This window comes from Amblyomma americanum, chromosome 1 (genome assembly GCF_052857255.1).
Source record: "Amblyomma americanum isolate KBUSLIRL-KWMA chromosome 1, ASM5285725v1, whole genome shotgun sequence".
Taxonomy (NCBI): domain Eukaryota; kingdom Metazoa; phylum Arthropoda; class Arachnida; order Ixodida; family Ixodidae; genus Amblyomma; species Amblyomma americanum.
The window spans coordinates 210,472,824-210,496,639 of NC_135497.1; the positions used below are offsets into that span (position 1 = coordinate 210,472,824).

The 23,816-nt window shown below is 48.7% G+C and overlaps 1 protein-coding gene across 9 annotated transcripts in view; it reads right to left on the reverse strand.

The window, feature by feature from the left end:
- cac (calcium voltage-gated channel subunit cacophony) overlaps positions 1-23,816 on the reverse strand; it is a 530,251-nt gene that overhangs the window by 338,028 nt on the left and 168,407 nt on the right. For all 9 annotated transcript variants that reach the window (XM_077648390.1, XM_077648387.1, XM_077648389.1 and 6 more), the window contains exon 2: positions 607-934. In XM_077648390.1, the coding sequence (XP_077504516.1) occupies positions 607-897 (291 nt within the window). In that variant the 5' untranslated portion in view covers positions 898-934. The remainder of the gene's footprint in view (positions 1-606; positions 935-23,816) is intronic.

Here is a 23,816-nt window from a genome sequence, read left to right on the forward strand (position 1 = left end):
GTATTGCCATGTGCTCCCAAAGCTAACCTCCCTACTCCCCGTTGCCTAATTTCCAGCCTTGCTTGAACATCTGGCCTCATACACAGGACCGCATTACCGAAGGTGAGGCTAGGGACCATCACCCCTTTCCAGATCCCTTTTACCACCTCATACCTATTGTAATTCCACAGTGCCCTATTTTTCATGACAGGTACATTCCTACTAGCTTTATTCATTACATATTTTTCATGCTCTGTCAGATACTCAGCACTGTTATTTATCCACACCCCAAGATACTTGTACTCATTCACTACTTTTAGCACGAACTCCTGTATTCTATGCTCGCCGCCCTTTTCATTAAATATCATGACTGCAGATTTTTCCTTACTATACTTGAAGCCTAATCTATCTCCCTCTGTACTGCATATGTCTAACAACTTCTGCAGGTCTTCCTTGTTGTCAGCCATTATCACTATATCGGCGCGTATATTAGTCCCGGTAATGTCTGTTTAATCCATTCCCCTTGCTTGAAAAAAGATAGGTTGTAGCCTAGTCCGCTCCGTGCGGGGTCGGAGCGAGCGCCCTCTGTTAGCAGTGGCGGCCGCGAGAGGTGGAGCTGCTGCTCACCTTGTGCTCGGCAGCGGCGGCGGGATCCTGCGGCGTGGCCAGCGCCGAGGTGGTCGACTGAGCGGGAGACGCGCCCCCCGGCGAAGGCGGGCCGTCCTGCTCGGCCGACGGCGGTGACTCCTTGGGCGAGCCTTCGACCGAGGGCCTGGGTGACTGTTTGGGCGACGGCCCCAGCGACGTGGGCGCCGACACGCCCGGCGGCTGGGGCGACAGCGACGCCCTCCGCTGGACGGGCAGTGGCGCCGAGCCGCGACGGCCGCCGCCCGGCCTGCCGGTGGTGGGGCCAGTCATGGCGCACCCCGGGCCTTCAACGGCCACGCTGCGGGCTCTGCGAGAAGCAACGCCACGTGTGACGACGAGCAGCGTAGGGGAATCGAGCGAAGCTGGTTGCTCCCTGACACGCACAAGAGTACTCCCGAGGGCCGCAGTGTAAGAGGCTTAGAAGCCACGCCACCAAGACAAGCGTTTCATCCTGTGCGTGGTGCGGGAAGGCCAGCATTCACTTTCAGTACTTAGCGCCCAGATGTGGCCACACAGTTTGACCAATTCAACCGATACCCATCGCGATTTCGAGTGCCGCACTGCATGCAAAATATACAAGACATGATATGCTTATTTGGAAGTGACTTCGTTCCTTTCATTGTAGTCTCAGCATGTAGGTCCCTTGTTACTCTGAAAAATATCCCTGCTCTGTGCAAGAGTGGTATTAGATGGCAGCGCGGTTGGAAGAACACCAGGAATTTAAACTTATCAGGTACCCAGGAGAGAACAGCTTATCTTTAAGAATGATTAAAAAGAACTATTTTTGTATTTATGTCAGGACTAAACTGCAGACCACTCATCATTCCTAGAAACGTTGCAGTTTATTTTAGAACCACGCCTCTTATTTGGTTGAAAAAGAGTTGAAAAGAGCAGTGTCATGTATTTATCTATAAATAAGCCCACAAGTTTCATGAGCTTTGCCAATGGAATTGTAACTTGTCGGCCGATAGACACTCTAGTGATGAACTCGGGGCAGACGATGCGTTGCTATCGTATACGGACGCCTGCCAGTATGGGAAGAAAAAAGAAACTAGAATCAATTGATGTTCAGTTTCTGCGTACAACTCTACTCTGTCGCAAATGACAGCATAAAAAGGAGTAAAAACCTTTCCTGCCATTTGCGCGGAACCCACAAGCAACAGAAGCTTTGACTGCGGCCCGGCCCATATACAGCATCGCCACCTCGACTACTCATCTCCGTCAGGGTTCGCCGGGCAAAAGCGGTCGGTCGCACATAATTATTCCTGCACATGTATGAGCCCCCAATTCTTCACCTGATAGGCTCGCGTCAAATCAAAAATGTGTCGCCAGCGACTATAGTAAGCCAACCTAAGGATTCCTACTACCAGCTTGCGTTCTCGTAGTCCCTATGTTTTAAGCATGTCTGTCGCATAAGAAGAACGGTATCAGTCAGGCTTTCAGCCTGTCGCCAGGAGCTCAAAGGGAATACAGCCAAGGGTCTTCTCTCACTAGCCGGTCACAGACGGTGTGCCATATTTCATATGCATGAAATAAGGCTCACTACAGGAGTAAAGGCAAACACAACGGAGCGAAGGCTCCCTGCATCGTCAACTTGTGTCAACCAGTCTAGTAAGAAGTTTCGTTTGAGGCCACCGTCCACTCGCGAGTGCGTGGTTATAGCATAGGACTGACACGCGTCTGTTCATAAGTTCCGCTATGACAGGAGCGGCATTCGTTCTTGTATTTCCTTCAAAACAGACGCTCTTTCGTTAAAAAATGACGAAGCCTGCTTCGTCAAGTGCCGCACGCAAATTATGGAGCCGACCTCTTCTCTAACAGCCTTTGGTTGCGCTCGCTCGAAGAGCTTAAGGAACAGCGACCGCTTTTTGTGCTGTGAACAGAACGAGAGTGCATCAACTGAGAGCAGTCCGCAGACAATTCATTCGCACCCGAGTTCGTCCAAAATTTAGAGCTGAAGACTGAAAAAGATAGCAAAAAGCAAGAGAGTCAAGTGGGGCAAATTTTTTTCAAAAACCAAAACAGCCTCATTTTAACGGCAGCCTCAAGATGGTCTACTACTCGTAAATTGTTCATGGCCTCTATAATCATAACAAAAAAAACTCAGATTTATACGCGCCAAATCCCTGGCAACGGCTGTTAGGGACGCTGCAATGGAGGGCTCCCGATAAGTTTGGACCACCTGGGTTTCTTAAACGTGCACCACAATCTCGCCACACAAGCGTTTTCAGAATTTTCCGACACAAAAATGAGGCCTCCGCGGCTGGGATCGAGCCGCGAACGCCTGTGAGACCTGAATGCCGCAGCCATCGAATCGCCCCTGCAGGTGTTCGTAGACCTGAATATATTTCCCAGTACAGTTCTCAAGTATTCAAACTTGAGTGAAAGACATCAGCTAAGCAATATCACTTTTTGTTAAACACCGGTTTTCGCTAACATAGCAAACGTGATCATCGTTATACTGATACGCAAAGACGCGCGGAGAGCCCTTCCTTATTTCAAATGTCTGCATGAGAAAAAAAAGAATGGAAACATAGATGTTTAAAGAACATTGAAAGGACAATAATTAAGCCTGATGCGAGAATGCTGGGTGATTCCACGAGAGATAAAACTGCGAAATATCTTCCAATTTTTTACATTTTTGATTATTTTATATTGTTACATGATGGCAAGCCGGTGAAGAGAGGACTACATGACAGATGGCGATGTAGTTATTTAATGGCGGCGGGCGTAGCGCGAGCGCTTCGTGCCGCGCCACTGCCCACTTTGTCGTCTTCTAGCCCGTGACACTACCCGGGGCTGCCGAGCGATCGTCCCGACCGCGCGAACTAGAAGAGCGACAGTGAAGATGAAACGCAGTGCGTGGCGATGGGCGTGACAGGAGGGAGGAACACAGAAGAGAAGAAGATGCAGGGCTTGCCGTCACGATGAAAGTGATGAACAGATGATGATCAGATGAGCGCTGGTCCAGGAAGCTTCCGGGCCGTAGCTAGGCCACCTTGAGCCGACAAGGCCCATGAACACACCGAACGGAATGGGCAGGGGCTGTGTTCGAATATGTTGGCGGCTTCTAGGGTCGGTGGGGTCATAGGTTCCAGTTGCGGCGGCGTCGTCATGACGTCGTCCTGTCTTTTGATCGGGTGGGGGACGGGGCTGGGGTGAATGGCGTGGTCGGTTCTGGTCTGGTGGGCTGGGGCACTGCCGGTCGGTGCGGACAGGAACACTTGACCGATGACGTCAGCACACGCAGGACGCCGAAGCTACAGGATCAGGATGGAGATCAATGACCCGCACCTCACACCAAATGTTACGTGACGGCAAGCCGATGAAGACAGGACTACATGACAGATGGAATGATTTAATGGCGGTGGGCCTACCGCGGACGCTCCGTGCCGCGCAACTGCCCACTTTGTCGTCTTCTAGTCCCTGACAATATACTGTGCACACATTATTCAGTAGGCCAACACTGAATTTAAATTTGTGAAGATACTAATATTTCAGGAGAAAAACTGTAAACCACGTCATAAGAGAGGCATCGCTTTCACGCACCGCTCAACTTCGCAACTTTGCAATAACGTAAGAATCGAGATATGAAAGCCATGATGGCTATATTCTGCGTGACTAGAGTACAGGCGAGAAAGAATATGTGAGGAATGGAAGCATTGCTCTAAATCTTGCATTTTCAATATAGTAGTGTTTTAAAAAAATCATAGGAAAGAAAACCTCCTCTCCATTTTTTCTTAAAACTCCTGAAATAAGTCTCTGGAAGGAGGCGAAAAAGAATACGAAAGAACAGGTTACATTATTTTGCTTCCAACAATGTTATCCAAGCTCAAACTTGTAGCTTCTTGAGCATCAACCGGAGCGCCTAAATGGAGCGACGGAATCAGCAAACACGCCCTCTGCTGCTCTAAATTTTCCCCGAATCACGAGAGTGCGACCTTTTTCATCAAGAGAGAGAGAGGGAGCATACCTAATTTCTTTTTGTGGGCAAACACCTATCCCCGTGTGCGGGTAACAAATAGGAGTGCGGCCCATAGGAATGCATGAAAAGAAAAGTTTTGAATGTAATTTTCTTCGCATTGCATCTATGAAGCCATGCGTGTCATTAGGCACTCGCTTTGTCGTTCCACTACAGGCATACCGTGCCTGATTTTTTTTTCTAATTCGTGCTTGATTTTTTAAAAAAAAGAACATTCTGGTGCCGTTCTAAGCCCTTGTTCATTTATTTTGATTGGTTATGCTGATTATATGCTGGATTGGTTAAGCTGGGGTGAGGTAGGCTTTCCCTCAACTTATATACAATTTTCTTTAAGTTTCTGCATGTCACAGAGACTCCAAAATGAGTAAATGAGGTCATTATTCATTAATAAAAGACGATAAGAGCCTACAGTACAGAAGGTGGATTTGTAAAACGTCTCTGACAAGCACACATTGTGATGCTTTAAAAAAAAACATTGGCTTTGAAATGACATTGTACAGTTCCACGTTCCTTTCTACAATGTAGTCCACTTTTTAATTAAAGACAGCCTCATAGGTGCACTGTGCAGTCAGAAAATTACATTGAGAGTTTTGTTTACATGTATTCCTACGGGCTGCACTCCCACTTTTTAGCGAATATTGACGCCAGCTAAAATCTGTTTTTCATTAAAGAGCTATCTCTCTCTGTTACCTACACTCGGGGGTAGGGGCGTAACAGAATCCTGCTTACGGCACAGATCGTTTTTTGTCCACAGAAAGTAATTAGGCTAATTAGGCATGCTCACTCTCTTGATGGAAAAGGTCTCAGTCTTGGGACTTGCGGAAAGTTTAGAGTAGCGAAGGGCGTGTTAGCTGCTCCCGTCCCTTCATTTAGGAGCTCCTGCTGATGCTCAAGAACGCTACAAGTTTCAGCTTGGATAACATTGTTGGGAGCAAAATAATGCAATATGTTATTTGTTATCCTTTTCCTTTCCTTCTAGAGACGTTTCAGGAGTTTTAAGAAAAATTGGAGATGGAATTTTCTTTCCTTTGATTTTTGGAACACAACACTATATTGAAAAATACCAGATTTAGGCCAATACCTCTTCACTTCCCTATATTATATAACAGTGAAAGTACGCTCACTGTTTTAGCACCTCGATGCTTATCTATTGTGCAATTTTGAAGATGTGCTTTATATATTTTTCTTGAAAATTACCGTATTTGAGACTTTTGTCGTTTTCGAAACATTTTCTAGTAAGCAACATCTTCCTCACAATGACATAAATAAGCCTGACGTATTCTTTTTCACCTGTGCTATTGGCACGCAAAATATATCCCTCATGGCTTTCATATCTCGATTCTTACGTCATCGCAAATTTGCGAAATTGAGCTGTGCGTAAAAACGCTGCCTGTGCAGCAACGTCGTTTACAATTTTTTTTCCTGAAATGTTCGCTTCTTCACGGAATGAAAGTACCTGTTGGGCTGAAGAATAATGTAGGTATAAAATACAAATTAATCGATAAAATTTAAAAAAAATATTTAGGCAGTTTGATTTCTCGTGGAATCACTCAGCTGCGATAGCAGTTCGATCGACCGTCGCTGATTACTTTGATGCTTTTACTCTAAGGAATACTTTTAATCTAACCCGAAGCTTCATCACGCGTCGAAATTTTTATGGATGGCCAAGGTGGGCAGAGGTCGGACAGTGGCTAGGTGGGTTGCCGGTGGAGCTTCTAGAGGGTTGTGGACGGGTGTCGGGTAGGGAGGTGGGTAGAAGCTGGTGGTGCGTGAGGTGCGGTGGCGGCTGTAGGGTGGTGCTTCTAGAGAGTAGGTGGCTTTCCCTTTGCTTCTTTGAATTCGATTTTGCCATCGCTTTTTCCTTCTAATGCTGCGTGTACTTCTAACGGGTGGAGACCTCGTACAGTGTGGTGGTAGGCGAATTGGTGGTGGGTGGTCTCCACTTCCAGAGACTTCACACAGATGACGCCCATATTTTCGCCGAGTGCCACTGGTACCGCACTAGCAGTAAAAATAGAATTGAAGCTGTTCAGACGTTCGCTACGGTGAACGTTTTCATGGTTTCGCAAAAGCTTGTGTTGGCATATACGATTCTTCGGCAAATCGCGGCCGTGGTGGCCCACCTGGCCCTTCATCGCTTGCTCTTTTTCGTTCACTTCAGGGCATGAACTCACTACCTACTCCCGCACATAGGTGTCATATAGCATCTCTTGCCACAGTTTTACTTTTTGCACCGTACTACCCTACTACACGCAAGTTTCTTCGTTTAAGTAGCCCAAACTGACCTAGTGAGAAATGTGCCGTACGCCAATGCGTGTTGCGGTACGCAGCATTGTGTTACATCACAAATGCAACGGTCCGTCTAAGCGTTTATTTTCATTGCGTTGGCGTGAACGCTTCGTGCATCGCGCGAAAGCGCCAGCTGCGCTCCTGCGCTCATCACCGGCCCCTGACATCGATTCAATAAAAGCTGCGAATTTTGAACTGCCGAGGGGTCACTGCATCGAAATGTCAGCGGTTGAGGAAAAATCGAGGCGAAAGCGCCCCTTCGCGCTACCTTGCGAGCACGCGAGGACGCAATCAGGCCGCACATTAATACAGCGCCTCTTCCACGAGAAGCGCACGTTTAACACAACATATTCTGTCGCCGAAGTAAAACTGCGCGCAACACTGAACGCTCAATAACTGCCGCTCTGAATAGCGTTTTGCACAGGAAGCGTCACGAGGGAACATCAATAAGCCGATGGAAGAAGGCCAACGCAGCTTTAGCGTGTTCTCATCCGCGGCGGCCGGCGTTCTAAGTTCAAAAGTTTTCTCTCGCTGGTCGCTGTTTTTTTTTTTACACGTGCGCAGCGATAACTAACCAGAACGCGTCAGCTCGAGTGCGCCTTTAACGCCTCTGAATCCTAGGTGCCGCTTGTACTGCGAAACTGGCGAGGAAGCCGACTGCCTACGCGGAGTAGAATACGCATCACAGCGTTGAAGCCCCACAACGCTTTCGCTCGGCAGAGGCTTCCGGGAAGCGAATGAAAACGCCGCTCACGTTACCTGCCGCCCTGCCACCACCGGAAGAGAGCGAGTGAGTAAAACAAGGCTAAGACGCCAGGCTGGGCTGTATCCGGTTAGCTACTCTGCATATGGGGACGCGTGTTGTCGACGGGACCGTTGAAAGGGAGGGAAACGAGGTGAAACCATAATGCTTCTTCCACGCATCGGAAAGGGGCTTTGCGCCTTCCGTCTGGGATTTCAGGGCAAAAGCACGGCGGCTGGTCAACGTGACACGCGTCCAGGCACTGTACGCTCGTTCGTCGAGTTTCCTCGTCAGCGTGCGTGGATTTTTTTCATATTCATTTCGTCGCCTAAACACCTGCTCCCAAATGAGGAAACTCGTACGTGGGCGTACTTGAGCTCCACACGCGACAGATGCCAGTCAAACGGTTCTGCATAGTCAAGGTCAAAGCTCGATTTACAGTTAACCTGCACTTATCGCCGTACGCACAGCCCAGTGAGCGGAGCAGCAAGCTTTCAACTGGGCGCGCAGCTCTTTTACTACGCCACTGACCGCACATACTCGAGCACAAGCGTCCGCGATCTGGTGACGCCCCGCGCAGCTTGCGTCTAAGTGATAGCCTTGTCGCGTAGAAGCACGGTGCGCGGGGCTTCACCAGACCGCGGACACGCGCGTGTAGGGCGCAACAAAACGAAAATCTTGAGGACCTCCTTGACCACATTCTTAACGAAGAAAATGCGATGGCATTAAAATTACCTACTGTGGTGTCTACAATGAGCGTGTAGTGGTCTCCATGCAATTTTGCAGCCAAAACTCCGGTTGGAACCGGTTCCATTGCATTTATATGAAATGAATCAGTCATCACCTTCAAGAGTGTTGGAGTACCTTCAACTGGATCATCGTATGGGATTGTACTAACCAGACCTATTAATCCACTTTAATCCACCCACTAATTCAGTTGAAAAAATGGAGGACGCTTAAGCTTCGTCTTTAAGAGTGGAATGCGACAGCGTGCTGCAGCACTGTCAGGGAGTCCACGGAACGCCATCGCCCGTTCGGCGCGACGCCTTGCCCGTTAGACAAATCGCTCTGCTACGCACGGTAAAACCGAAGCGCGGAGCGGCAAACCACGTAGAAGCGCTACCAGGCGCCTTGCCAAAACACGCGGGACTCAAGTTGCAGTCGTAGTTCGTCGGCACATCGTTCTCGACGAACCCGATGCCACGAACGCCAGCGTAGCTTCCGCGCCGAACGAACGGGCAGCAAGCCGCAAGCTTCGTGTTGAACGCGCTTTGGTATGTGCGTTGCGTTGTTCGCCGCTCACCGCGTGATTCTTGCGTACCCGCACGGCCCCACTGCGGCCGAACGAGACGAGTGGGAGGCGCTGCCGTCGCGCGCTATCTGTTGGGGCAGTGGGGTACATTGCGAGGAGGATGAGGATTTTTCGCTCACGGCCCGACGCCGATGACAACGGCTTTTCTGCGACACCAGCTCCTTATCGCTGTCGCGTTACTACATTTCTGGTATGAGCCTACTTCAAAAACTTCTGACGTCCTTTGAAATTTTGGGGATGGCCGAACTTCCAGTTGGGGGGGGGGGGGGGGGGGGAGGTTGTCTTCAGATTTTCAAATTTGGCAGTGCCCTATTTGGTCCACTGGTCGTCATGTGGTGTTGACGACTTCAAGACCATCTCAATCGAATTCATAGATAGCCGCCGCGGTGGCTCAGTGGTTATGGCGCTCAGTTGCTCACCCTGAAAACGCAGGTTCGATCCCGGCCGCGGCAGTATAATTTCGTTGGAGGCGAAATTCTAGAGGCCCGTGTGCTGTGCGATGTCAGTGCACGTTAATGAACCCCAGGTGGTCGAAATTTCTGGGGCCCTTCACTACGGGCCTGAGTCGCTTTGGGACGTTAAGCCAAACTGAATTCATAGACCGCAGGGAGTCCTCATAATACTACTGGCGCAGTGGTGCAGTGGTTAAGCGGTGCGCCAATTCCCGGTGGTGGCGCTCCGCTTACCGCCCGGCAGTGACTTGAGAAACCCAGGTTGCTCTTCCCGAGCTCCCGTACGGCTCATGCGCAGTGCCACGGTGGGCAGTTTGCTCATGGGAGGTTGTAATGATGACACAAGGTCACGTGACCAATAAGAAAATTTCGTGACAGATAATCCGAATTTATTTTTTTTCATGCCACGACAACCAAAATGCTATCGCACCAATGAAGCTACTATCAGTCAGGCGCCTGTCCCTGAAGTTTGTGGCCTCCCCTTTGTCGCGACCCAAGTACCCAAGTGGGTGTCGGCTAGTAGTTACTTGTGGCGCCGTGGCTTCCTTTACTTCGCTTACTCTTTACAGTGTCACGCAGGCAAGCGCGCATTAGTCTCTAACAATATCGTAACCAGTGCTTAACTGTGGAGTTCGTTTCGATTTGTACTGTGAGATTTAGAGCTATTAATTTTTATCGCGCGTAATTTCTCCGCGCGCTGCGTACGTCCCACGCTTTGGAGTCGTGCAAGGAACAACCAACCTCGAAATTCGCGATGTAGCGAAGTGATGAAGCGCGTCTATTCTCCCAAAAGTAGGAAAGACAGAAGAGACAGCCATACATATTTGCCTACTCCGCGCGGTAGAGTATACGACAGTTGGCCCGCGCCCCTTATCTCTCCCCTCCTCGAGAGGGTTCCGTCTTTGGCCCAACCCTGAAAAGCCAGGAAGCAAATGCAGCAGGTTTGGCTGCGAATACGTCGATGGCGACGGCAGTGCCGACGCTGTCCACCCCGGGAGAGCCTCCGAAATTCATCTATACCGGAAAAACATAGGTGGCGCTGCATACGTGTTTCTGCGATCCCAGTACGTGGAAACTTCTTGAGGGTGACTTGTACGAGGTGAATATTCATACAAAGGACGTTCAACCAAAGAGCTTCTCCGAATGACACGTGCTTCACCGCCCTCGAGCGCAAAGTCTAAATGAAACGACAAAGGCGTGCGTGTCGGGGCAAGCAAGCTCAGTGGAAAGGCGTGTTTTGTCATGCATGTGTTATTAGTAGGGCGAAACAATGGCTAGCGATACCATTTAATAGGCTTAACCTGAGAGAGAGAGAGAGAGAGAGATCAATATTTTAATTATTACATGCAGGAGACCGCATAACCTGAGATATCAACTCGGTGTTAAAGCTCGCTACCGCTTCCTCTTTGTCTCTATTGAACTCAAAGGTTAGGCAAAATTAGCGCTTTGTGAGGTCGCCTGTTGAGAGGCCGCTTGCATAATGCAGCCTCATGCAAGCGCTATGGCATCATAAAAGAAAGAAAAGCTGTCATGTAAAGCATACCTTAATCGACACTGTCATTTAGGCAGCACACTTGTGTCAGTGGGACGCCCCTTTTCTTTATGTCTAAACATTAACGCGCCATCTTTTGCACCACTTGCCTCTCTTCTTACTTTCTTTTTCTTGGTCACACTGCTGGGGAGAAAGAAGACACCAAAAAAAACGCAGGCTCTGTTCTTTCCATACCTTCGTTCTCGGCTCTCTCGTGCGTAAAAGCAAAGCAGTTTTCCGAGCTGCTGAAGTTTCGAAATTCGCCACCATCGATAAAATGGGCAAAGCTCTATCTAGCACTCGGAGTGTATTAAGGGAGCCGAAGACGACGGCAGAGGCAAAGGGTGGAACGCGGCGGAACGCTGACGCGGCGCGCGTGCCGCGTAGGGGGCGACGAGAGGACACGGCCAATCACCCCGCGCGGGCGCACGCGTGCCGTCTGCGGGAAGGCGAACAGAAATAAGCGAGCGGCAATCGGCCGCCTCTCCCGCCCAGGTCTGCGGAGGGCACTTTTGGCTGCTGCTTAGTGCTCTGCTTGTTCTCCTCCTCGCTTGATTCTCTGCTGCCCGGATGTTTATGTCATTAGGCGATTCGGGTCCGACCTAGTACCGGGGGAGGTGCTGCCTAAATAGGAGCGCCACTGCATGGTCAGCTTCGCTGCCCCCCACCCTCTGCAGCTGTCTTTGGATTTGTTCGCAGCAAACGCGCTTAGCAAAGTACCTGTGGCTCTTTCGCCGGGATATGGTCGCGCCGTGTACCTGATGTTGTCCACAGTATTACTAGATTAACTGATTTATTTATTTATTTATTTATTTATTTATTTATTTATTTATTTATTTATTTATTTATCACATGCTGTTGAGTTACAGAGAGGTATTACAGGCACTCAACTAGACAATATAATGTGCATTCTACTGGCACTGTGCAATGATAAGAATCCATGGCCGCGTATCCTCCGCCATCTCTTGGTCAGTCTTACTGCTTGCCTACATTAAAAAGCCATTTTTGTTTATTACGTTCTGCTGCCACTTATTTTCGTAGTACATTGAGGTAGCGTCTTTTCTAAGTGTTTTCAAGCACCCGCCGCCGTGGCTCAGTGGCGCTGGTGTTTGGCCGCGGCGGTTGCATTTCGGTGGAGGCGAAATTGAGAAACACTGTTCTACTTAGATTTCGATACCTACTAAAGAACCCGGGTAGCTAAAAATAACCTGATGTACTTCATTACCGCGTTCGTTATAGCCCGCAGTGTTCACTTGACGCGTAAAAATCAGCGAATCAAGAATGAGAAAACGTTCCCAGGTCATTAGGTGTGAATCAGGGTCCTGTAGTGCGGCTCGTATAGCATCACCAGCGCTGAACATGGTTGGGGAATGCGAAGGGCTTTCCACCACGATGTTCCGCAGCTTTGAAGAGCTGGGGTGCCCCTATAGAGCACCAATACACGGCCTAGCGCATACTCCACGGTAGCTAGCCGGCGCACTTTTGGAAACGGAGGTGCATTCAAAGTCTGCGGCATTACAACACTTTTGGCTTCAAGCGCTTTAACAGAGGGCGTCGCAAACCGTAATACAGTTCTGGCAAGTATGCGCGTGCATTCGCTGCCATGGGAGAGTTCCCGCCACAAGAACAGAAACCATGGATGAAGGAAAAGGTTACGAGAGATACTGCATATACCAACAGGGTTGCGAGAATGTGTCTTATCAGTGATTGTGTCTTTTTCTTTTTTTTTTCGAAGAAACTACTCATGCTCTTAAAGACGATACAGAGCGCCGCTGTTCGTTAGATGCCATGATTCAGCCGAGCGCTAGTGGCACAAGAGGAGCGGGTTTAAAGAAAAAAAAGAAAGAAAAAGTGTATACAAGTGTGCGGAGGAGCGAGTTTGTGAAGGTGACGGTACAGTCTAGCGCGATTTGAAGGTTATCGCGCGAGCGTCAATCGGCCTAGCGTTCCAGGCGCCTAGCGGCCGGTTTTGGAGCAATGAAAGTCACAATTCCGCATTTTTCTCTCCCTCGTTCGCTGTTCCATGCTACAAGCATCACCCCCGTGACAAAGTTACCACCCTTTTTCTTTATTATAAGCTTTCCATTCTTCGCAATTGAGTGTGAACTTTGTTACCTGTTATCTTCGCGGACGATAACAAAATTGGAAAGATTTGGTAAAGCTGATCCCTAGCACTGCTTCATTTGAACGACTTTCCGAGTTGCAAAAAATATACCATCACAACATCGCCTCGTCATAATGTCTTTGTCCGCCGATGAAATTTCGAAAAATATTTTTGCACAAGGGAATAACTCCTGTTACACACGCCAGATGCACCTTCGTAGCATCCAATTCCAGATAATACCGAAGAATACGTCTCGCGCAATACCATCACTGCCTGTTCGATGGCGCAAAAAAAAAAATCAAAAAGCTGCTTGCCTAGAAGGGAGTGGCGGCTGCTGAAAGGAGCAGCAAAGAGAAAGGGAGAAGCTGGCCTGATACTTCCCTCTCCACAGCAGAGGATTCTGGGCCACGGCGCTGTTCCTGCCCTCAGTCGACGCTTGCGCGATAACCTTCAAATCACGCTAGACTGTACGTCGTGATCACGTTACTCAAAAAGTGACATCAGGGCCTCCTAACCGTTTCGTTCCTCCATAACAGAAAAAAGAAATTAGGGGACACTTAATTACATTCCGTGTTGAGAATGCGATGGTATTAAACTTTGAAACCCGCTCGGCCTGCTTCCCCGCTCCATCGTTGCTGCTCGCCGCCCTGTCCGCTGGCAGGGATTTTTTCTTACGACAGACACATGCGGCGTTGATTCTGGCTGCATTCCATACTTGGAGCCGATACTTGGAGCTGTCTAGCCACGACTGCACACAAACAGGCGCACGTGGGAACTGACGCCCATCCCGCCCGCGCTGGGCCATGTGACGTCAGCAGCGCACATGCAAACTGCCCGCGCACCTGTCAACTCGGCCATGTCACGCGGTCTCATGACGTCACGCACCCCGTTTACTAATCCGGGAATTTGATTGCATACGACGCCGGACGTCAGGTTTTTTTTTCGGTAAGGTTTTAATGCTATTGAATTAAAGCGCGTGGTATTACGCCACAGCGTTTGCAGCTAGTTCGGTCTAAAAGCCGTCACCGTGAGCGATAGGATTGACAGGAAGGTCTCAGAAACGTGGCGGAAATATTCCCAGAAGTTTCAAATGAAAACAGCAATCAGACAATATTGGTGCTTGAACCCAGACCCTAAGCGTGCCAGACGGGCACGCAATGTATATGCCATAAAGGGTCGTTGACCGCAGCGGTGGCCTAGTGCTTTGAGCATCCACCTCGCATGCGGGAGGTGCGGGGTTCGATCCCCAGTGCCCGAGTACCCACCGGTGATACAATGGGTACAAACTTTCCCCTGGTCTGGTGCTCGGCTTCTTTAGGGTTAAATGCTTGGGAAATGGATCTTTGACCCCACCTTGTAAAAGTACCTTGTGCCATGGCGCTCTTTGGCCAAAGCTGCCTTTGCGCCATAAAAATACATCTTCGTCATCATAATAAAGGGTCGTTCGTTCAAGCGTGTTAGGGGGGCACCAAGTGAACGCGCAAGTGACAGAAACAGAAAAAAAAAAGAACGAAAGGGAAGCTTAAGGGTCCTTCTAATTTCTTTTTTGTATGAAGCTGTTGCTACCTACGCTAAGCTAAAGCCTGCTTTGAGCAGACCCATTAGAATAAAGCTGTAATGTATTGTTGACGGCGTTGACTGCATTTGAAGCATGCACACTGCGAAAGCACCGTGTATTGGACGTTTCGTCAGGCTATATGTGACCGCTTCTAATACAACGCGCCATTATCTTCGGAGTATGCATCGTACGATCCATTTTACTATCCATCACGACGCAGATCCATGACGGAGCAGAATAAATAGGCCATCTGTTGCCAATCCGGCGCAATAGCATCTGTAACCGCCGTTGATGATGAACCGCCCCCGTTGTGGGTTTCAAATCGTTCGCGTATAGCATGGTCGTATCATATCGATATGAAACAAACACCATTCGATTTTCATGCTTGTGCACTTTGCGATCTAATCAGGCGCGCCTAAATAGGTTTGAGCATGCTAGTTACGCATGAAAACTGCGGACAGAATTTTGGTAGCCTGCAGTATGTATGTACGAAACAAATAAAAGGCATAGCCTTTAAAGCATATACCAGCCCCAAAAACGCCGAGGCGATATCACCATCACCATCACCAGCGCTATGGGACGCATCCACGTATCAGCGTGTTGACTGCCTTGGCGGAGTTTTAGGGAAAACAGCAACACTGTTCCGTTCGGCCTCACCTGCTTGTTTTAGCCCTCTGTTGATCGCTGTCCTGTGGAAAGTGAGGGAGACGGACGCTGGCGCCGCACATACTTCAGGAAGCTTACACTGTTGGTTGGTCAATTTTGTCACTGTGTTACAAGAGGCCATTCACTTGGCTAAAAGCACGTTATCTGATTTCGGGTACCTTTGCCTCTTAAGATTAATTCCCGCTGCGTGCGGACGTGCGTTCCAACGGCGTGATAGCGTGGATAGTGTTGTTGATATATGGAGTTCTGCCATTAGACTGTTATGTGCGGCCTCAAGCAATATATTGAGCTGGGGAAACGGTTTCGTAGATGCATATATTTAAGAAAGCACTGGGATCTGTCCTAAGAAGCGAGTGTCTCTGTGGCGCATTCAAGATAAGCAGCTCGAAATTTGTCGTACGACGTGTTCTTGCCCAGAAATCTTGTTTACGCAAGTGCCGCGAGAAATGAAGCGAGAGAAAGCTATATATAGTAGGACATTCGCGGATAAAACGTGCTCCCCTTGTTTCTTTGCCCCAAGAATAAAAAAAGGATTCGACAGCAGTCAGTATTTTATACCAAACACTAACTCATCATTTACGTCCCGCACGATGCCATTTCGTCATGTCCGATTTGGCGGACCGACTGCACAAAATGATGGTACGCGTGGATTAAAAGCATGGTTCGTAAAATAGTGCAACTTATATTTATGCTAATTTCTATCCTTTAGCCCACCCCGTCTTGTCGGCACGCCGCTAATTCTTTTCCGCTAGCAACACAAACTTTCTTCGAGAACGCATGTGTTAATAAACACGAAATGAAGCACGCGATTTCCGCTCAGGAACTTAATTTTATTCCTCCATTGAGCCGCAAAAGGCATTGAGCGTATCATGGGTTCAGTCAACTAGAAATGCCCGCTTGGCATTTCCTTAAAACATTTTAATAATTATCACTTTGGGGTCTGTCTGATATGCACCTACAACGAAGGGAAAATTTTACAGAGAAAATATAAGCAACTTCAGCATACGAAAGCACGTCTGCGTGAATTGGAACTCGAGCTTCCATAGACACCTTAGTATTATCGCGTGGTTTTCATTTCCTTGTCCTCCTATACCCGAACCAACCTGATCATAACGTTGCATTTCATCCAGGCTACGCCAGACGTCAGAAAATGCTGCGCTTAGTCCAGTCATTACTTTGGAATTAAGAACTGTTACGCCCAGCGAGCTAAAAATGTTGAAAAATAAGAAGGCAGATGACGCGGAAGTATTTTCGACCGTAGCCCCGCTAGACAGATTGTAGCGGGCACTTTTCGTCCTTTTGCTCCTGAATGTTCCTGAAAAAGCAGCGTCATTTATTTATTTTCAGAGAAGCTTACTGTTTCCTGCAGGTAGCGCTCGCAACGAGCGATCAATGCCATCGCAAATGCGCGAGGCGTCTGCTGAGTCTCCCAGAGCCCGGAAATTGTACAGGCACCCATGCTGACTGCGTTCTGAGGTTTCCTTTCTTCGGGCCTTAAAATGATAGCGGCTTTCACCAGCTTAGCCCTTCTTCGCCTGAACGCGGTTCCTTTTGAATCATGCAATGTTCGGCGGCTGAAGTCTGTTTGCATGTGTTTTCTATTTTTATTCAGGTACGGCTCGGTTTAGTTGCTAATACAACCCTGTCTATTCGAGTCGTCGTGATAAGGTACGCTGGTTCATCATGGCTGACTGCGTGTATGACTCTCCTTTTTCTCTCTTTATGTAAAGACTTCCCATATAGTTATATTTCCCTCTAAAAAGTAAACGTCTTGATATAAACACATTTCCTTCACTCCTCCGGAGGAGGAATCCAACGCAAGGAACGAAACACTCTGGAGTGGCATGCGACTATTACCGAGAGCGACCCGCCGCGATAGCTGAATGGCCTTGTCCTTCCACTGCCGAGCCCAATGTTGCAGGGTCATAGCCCGCAGCGGCAGCCGCATTTAATGCAGGCGAAATAATCGTAAAAAGCCCTTGTTTGCTTCATTCTGCTTTATGGGGTTTAACGCCCCAAAGCGACTCAGGCTATGAGGGACGCCGTAGTGAAGGGCTCCGGATAATTTCGACTACCTGGGGTGCTTTAACGTGCACGTTTACTTCGCGCAGCACAATGGCCTCTAGCGTTTCGCCGCCACCGAAATGCGACCGCCGCGGCCGGGGTCGAACCCGCGTCTTTCAAGTGAAACCTTTGTGTCGTACCATATTAGGGCGCGTAAAGAACCCCAGATGGTCGAAATTAATAGACAGCCTCCACTACGGCGTCATTGATAGCTCACGTGTAACTTTGGGGCGGTAAGCCCAGATACCAGATTATCGGAAAGGCAACTGCTGGGATTGCTCTTTAAAAAAAAAAAAAGAGAAACGTCGGCTGGCCTCTCGTCAGCACCTCACTACAAATTCGCTGCTCATTTTCGAGCACCTTTGTAAGAAAACCTCCAATATTAAATCTAGTAACCTATGTCTTGTCTACCTGACGTTCCCAATAGTGCTTATATGTTTGCTATAATTATCCGGAACTTTTCCGTATTCTCACTAATAGTTTGCGGAGACATGGAGCTGAACCCTGGACCTGCGACTGAAAAACTACTCACAGAAATACTTGAGGGCCAAAATAGTATTTTTAAACGTCCCGACGAAATAGAATAGAAGCTCAAAGTGCTTGAGAAAGCAGCGTCTGCCCTTCAAAATATTGACGCCGAAGTATCCAAAGTCGGAATAGGTATCCGCAGCTTGAAAGAAAAACTTATTGATCTAGAGTTCCACTCTAGCACAGATAACATTATTATTTTTGGCTTATTAAAGCATGTTCACGAGACACTCGATGATCTGATGAAATACTTGATTGAATGTATTTAAAAACAGGTGTTCCCGTTTCCTCGGCTGAAAGAATGCACAGAATTGGTATCAAGCAGTCCAGTAAATCACGACAGTAATTGTGAAACTGATCGATCGCCGTGAAGAAATAATATACTGAAAAACAGTCACGACTTAAAAGGCAAAGATGTTTCACTCACCGAAGATTAAAGTTTACGGCAGGCTGTTTCAAAGGGATGATGGCGAAAATCAACGAATACGTATAAAGAAAACAGCCAGGCAACCACACGGAACGAACTGAAGCGGACGCCGAGAAACCATTCAGATGTCTTAACCTAAATGCTATCAGCATTATAAATAAGCCTGACGGCATAGAAATCATTACGATTACACCCAAGCAGTATATTTTGAAGCTATGAAACTTGGCTGCACTCCGGCACTATTGACGACAAAATAACGCCGTGGGGCGAAAAAAAATTACCGTAAAGATCGAAATTCCCGAGTTGCCGGCGTAGCCAAAATGACGCGAGAATCGCTGTAAGTCAGAAGGCTCTTTATATACCTGATGTCAAGTGTGTCATTACAAAGGTGAGCTCAGCCTAGTCGTAAGAGGCTTTAACCGACCGCTGTGCACTGATAATGCGTTTCAATAGGGTCAGTGAAATATTATGCACGAATAAGAGTTTTGGCAACATTCTGTTCGATGGCGATTTTAACGTTCCCTTGATTGAATGGGAAAGGATCTCCCCAATCTGCTTTGTAACACTGCGGAAGTTATTCTCGATCTCCTCGTTTGCCGCGACTTGACACAATTCGTGGAAAGGGAGCAGAACGATTTTCTAGAATTCGACGTGATACGAGGATTCGAATGTTTGAAGCCTGTAGTCTAAGCATACCAAGCTGTTTTGCGCTAGCATTAAAATTGATGATGTAATAGCCGATTAAACTCGCTAAAAATTTTCAGGCTTCTCCTCTAATCTCCGGAGGAGTGCGCAGAAACTAGACAATGACGTGATTGTTTTTGACGCTTCAGATTTCCGCTGTCGTCGCTGTCGTCAGGTAAAGCAGGCCATAAAAAGAAAGCCAAAGAATGCTGCCACAAGGTGGCACTGAAAATTACCGTCTTTTCTGGCGACCCTTAAGGTACAAAAGAATCCAGTATTATACGTTTGTATCGGTCGAAAAATTGTATCCCAACATTCAATAATCGCAGATTCATTCAACAGTTTTTTCTGCTTTGTGTTCACAGACGACAACTGTAGAAGGCCAAATTTTGATTTGTATAATGATCACCATCGAATCGTTGATCCCTACTCCGGTACAACGCATGCATGTGCAGCTATCGTTCTAATTTTCAACGCTGCAGCTTAAGGCTTTGTGAAAGCTCTACACCGATTCCGCGCGACGCAGTGGCATGATTTGGAAGGCATCCGGGCAGAGAAGGTAGTCTCGAGCAGGCTTAAATCGGGTGAATATTCACTTGCATTAACGCATTATTTTTATTCGCATTACGACACCTCCTTGTCGTCTTCAGAGTCCTAATCCGTACGTCTTCCTTCTTAAAGCCCACGTGCAAGTACACTCTAAACCCTAATGAACCTATATGGGAGTGAAATGGCACAAAGCTGTCCCTTAGCGCACACCGTTTTATAAAGGGGGGTGCTTTGGAGGACATCTTACTCCTTTTTTTACTCGTTTCTGCTTAGAGTGTAGGACCTTTTCATCGTAATGCATCATTCGATTGATAGGTGTACACTGTGACGTCCAGAGGGCTATTTCGTCACAGTGCAGAATGTTTGCGACAAAACGGGCACGGCACGTGCGTAAAAAACGACCGCAGCCAAAACAAACAGCGGCGAGTGAAATGCATAAATAACAAATAATTAAGACTAATAGCAGCTGAGAACACATGACCGTTCTGCCCTCTGTACCGATTGCTTGAAAGAATGACCGCGCATTGGAACATCATTAGATACTCTTAGAGTCAAAAACGCACAGGTTTGCGTCTAATCGAACTAGTTAAATGTTGAAATTACCGCTACCTCTCCAAGCAACGCGAGAACAGTCGCGGTATAACTCGAAACAAAACAAATCTGCCTATGAGAAGAAGAATCGACGCATTGTTCGAGGGCCAGAATAGATTGCAAGATGCTTCTGCCGTACGGAGTCCGCACTCTCGTCTAAAAGACGAAGTGCGCTTGGCATTGGGCGCGGGACACATTACGGCGCTGGGATTCCGGGAGCCAGGGACGCTTTTCTCTATGTCGGGCCTCCCTTCGTGCCGGCGCATTATTCCTGGGGCCTCCTCGAGCGAACCTCCTTTGTCATGGAGATTTCGGCTGGTGTTTGCATTCCAGCGCTGCTTTTGTTCTCACTCGGGGCCCTGCAAACGCAAACACAGCGCCACCGCCATTTCGCTTGCCAGCAGCCGGCGTTCCATTTCTCCATCCTCCTCAGCGATACGCGCTAGCTGAGGACGAAAAAAGGTGCCCCCCCCCCGCCTCTTATTTCCCACCCAAGTTCTCTTCTCCTGTCACTGCGGGTTATGGCAGCGATGCATTCGCCGCGATGAACAACCCGACGCTGCTTCGCTCTCGAAAACAAACAGCTTCTCTGTTTCGCGGTTGGTTTCGTGGCGCTTCAAACCCACGTACGGCTTACGCCCCGTGCTCGCGGGTGAGTACGGTTGTTGCAGCTGCTGCCACTCCGCTCAGTCGGATATGGATCCCCGCAGGCGACAGTAATGGAACGCTCTCGGCTCAAAACCCAGGTAGCGCAGCAACGCCGTGGCTGGGCTCGAAGGGGCAAAGCCCAGAAGGGAGCGCAAGAAGAATACTCGCCACCGAGCGCGCGAGATAGGGGCGCCAAACCTGCGCAAAGCAAATTCTTGTCGCTGCTATCCCTATCAGGGGCTGTTCGTTATGCTCTGGCAAAGAATCAGAGCACGGAGGGAGGCGGGGAGGGGGAGAACAAGAGCGAAAGTTGCGGCACATGCCTGTAACTGAGGCGTGAAAGGGCGCTGCACGAAACCGAGCAAATTAGCGAGCAGAACTGCCCTCGGAGGAATCGGGTGTTTCTCGGTTAATGTACAGTTCCGCCGGGCAATGCAGCCATAATGGAACGTTGAGGCACTCCGGGCCGGAGCGTGCTGTTATTATTTTTTCCGCCTTTGCTGTCGCATCCGTAGGGCTGCAGAGCTTAAAACAGCAGCACGTGCCACGCTATAAACTGATGTGCGCCTAGTTATACCTAGCGGAGCGGCCGCTTTGCGCGTGTAGTACATGCCGATGCCACCTGGTACATTACCGCGTTTTGATTGTTGCTATCTGTAGGTGTTTCAAGCATCGCCGTAACATTAGCTCTCCTTTTTTGTGCACTGTTGAATTTTACTTTTTTATGCTCGTTTCGCGTGGAAACGAAAAATCTAGCACACTTGATTCGCACCACAGACAATAAAGAAGCCCTGAGATGCTGGTATGTTTAATGGCTTGATTATTGCCGGTTTATGGTTTATGGGGGTTTAACGTTCCAAAGCGACTCAGTCTATGAGGGATGCCGCAGTGGAGGGCTCCGGATGATTTCAAACACCTTGGGTTCTTTAACGGGCGCTGACACTGCACAGTACACGGTACTAATAGCAATTCGCCTCCATCGAAATACCACCGCCACTGTCAGGATCGAACCCACGTATTTCGGGTCAGCAGCAGAGCACTATAGCCAGCAAGCCACCGTGGCGGCAGCGTAATTAATGCGACATAACACCGCCTTGTACGTTTAAGTTTTTTGCGTGCATGCCTACATGCTTCGCAAATCGATGCAACAGGACACCTACAACTGCGCTTCGCCAAGCTGCGGCTGTTATGCGTTCGCAAAAAAAGGCAACCAGCTAGACGGGATATTTTAAACGCAGTTTTTTTCTACTGCAGGACTTTCTTGTCGCCTTCCATGCCTTTTCAGAGTGTTGCATACGTCTCTTTTTATTCTCTCGCTTTTTTGCGTTTCTTTTATTTTCGTGTTCCTTCCACGTTCTTTTTTGATCTGTTTATTTTGTACCCGTGTGGATTATGAGTTTTCTTCCTTTTTTTTTACTGCAAAGTTAACCTGAATACTGTGCGTCCCAGGAGCTGCCGGACCAGGGGCCCAGCGCTAAAAATTCCCCGGCGAGCGACAGCGAAAGGCGAGCCGTCGTCCTTTGCCTTTTGAGAGTCAGCTTCTGGTTGCAATGTCGCTTTCAACGCGCGATCCCAGCGGATCCCATGACAGCGGACAGCAAAGCTCTGCATGCCCAGAAGGCATACCGATCGTACGGGCATAAACGCATAATGCGGGCGCCGTACTCCGGGTACCATTTGCAGTTATTCTAATTAGCGTTTTCTCATCAGACTGTAACTGCGCCCCCCCCCCCTCCCCCGCCTCCCGAGGCATCCAACAAAATCGCCACGGAGGACCGCTGTTGAAAGCCGCCGGTGCTACTCCATCGGACGCTTTCACCGGTTAGCGGCGTTTATTTATTGTGTGCGCTAAACATCGCACGCATGGGAGGCACGCTCTTGTCTCGCCGAATTTTCTCGGCGGGCGCTCGCTCATTTGATTATAAGTGAATAAAACGAATTCATCAGGAGCAAAGGCATGCTCCGGTAAAAAGGACTAGTGCATGCACTCTCAGCAACCCTTTTTTATATGTATTCTACCCCGTGCTCTCAGCTGGTGTCTAGCCCGTTCCCTTACCTTGGAGCAGTTCTGAAGTTCGCCGTGGGCGAGACAGCTGCGGTATCTGCTGTGTAAACTTTGACTTTCCACCATGGGACGACTGCTCTCTGTCCACCTTCACCTTTGAACAGTAGTGAGCAGGGTACGGGTGAATACTGCCGATAGAATGCATGTTCTTTGCTGTTTGTCGAAATACACGCTGCTAGACACGTAAGTGCATGGGGACATACGAGGCCCACAAACAGTTGTCAGAATACTTAGCCTCGATTTGGATTAGCGCAGTTAGATTAACGATGATTATGCATACGAGAAAGAAAACTTAGTCTTTATGTACACCTCGTATGAAAGCACTTCTGGAAATTAACATCGCGCGATCCGGGCCAGAATGGTGTTCTGGTGCGAAACATAGTAAAGTTCTACGAAAAAGACACGAGGATCCATTCTTTTGACTTGTTAATGTCTGTAGTTGTGTTAACTCATGTGCCCGTTTTCCCGTTATCCCGCTTCGTTTATTTATTTACTTTTTTTGTAGCGAGGAGCTAATGTACTAACAGACGCATAAAAATAAAATATTTACTAAATGAGACATTCTGATGCTATCGGTGGCACACAGGCAAGCGCAGAAATCGCAGACTTCATGCCTAGTTTTTGCGCTTGTGAGGAGAAACAGCAGCAAGGTGGCCAGTAAAGTCGACGGAAAGGGGCTTCGTCCTCACGGCTCCACTCGATAGCCGCTTACTGAGCACATTCACGAAACGCTCGCGTGCACCCGCCTGCGCTCGTAACCGGCGCGCTAATTGCTGTCGTTGTGCCCACCCACAGCCCGACGATTCTACGTGCAATAGTGCGTCTCGTTTGCCTTCACCGCTGCTGGCGCCCAAATGTGGCGCCAGAAGGCGAAAGCGTCCGAAAGAATCTCTCGTCCAGCTACGGCTTTCTGCCCTTCTCTAGAACGGCGATGTGCCGGCCCTGTCGCACTATGGCCCCTTCTGACAGCCGCCATGGCTGAGAAAAGAACCAGACC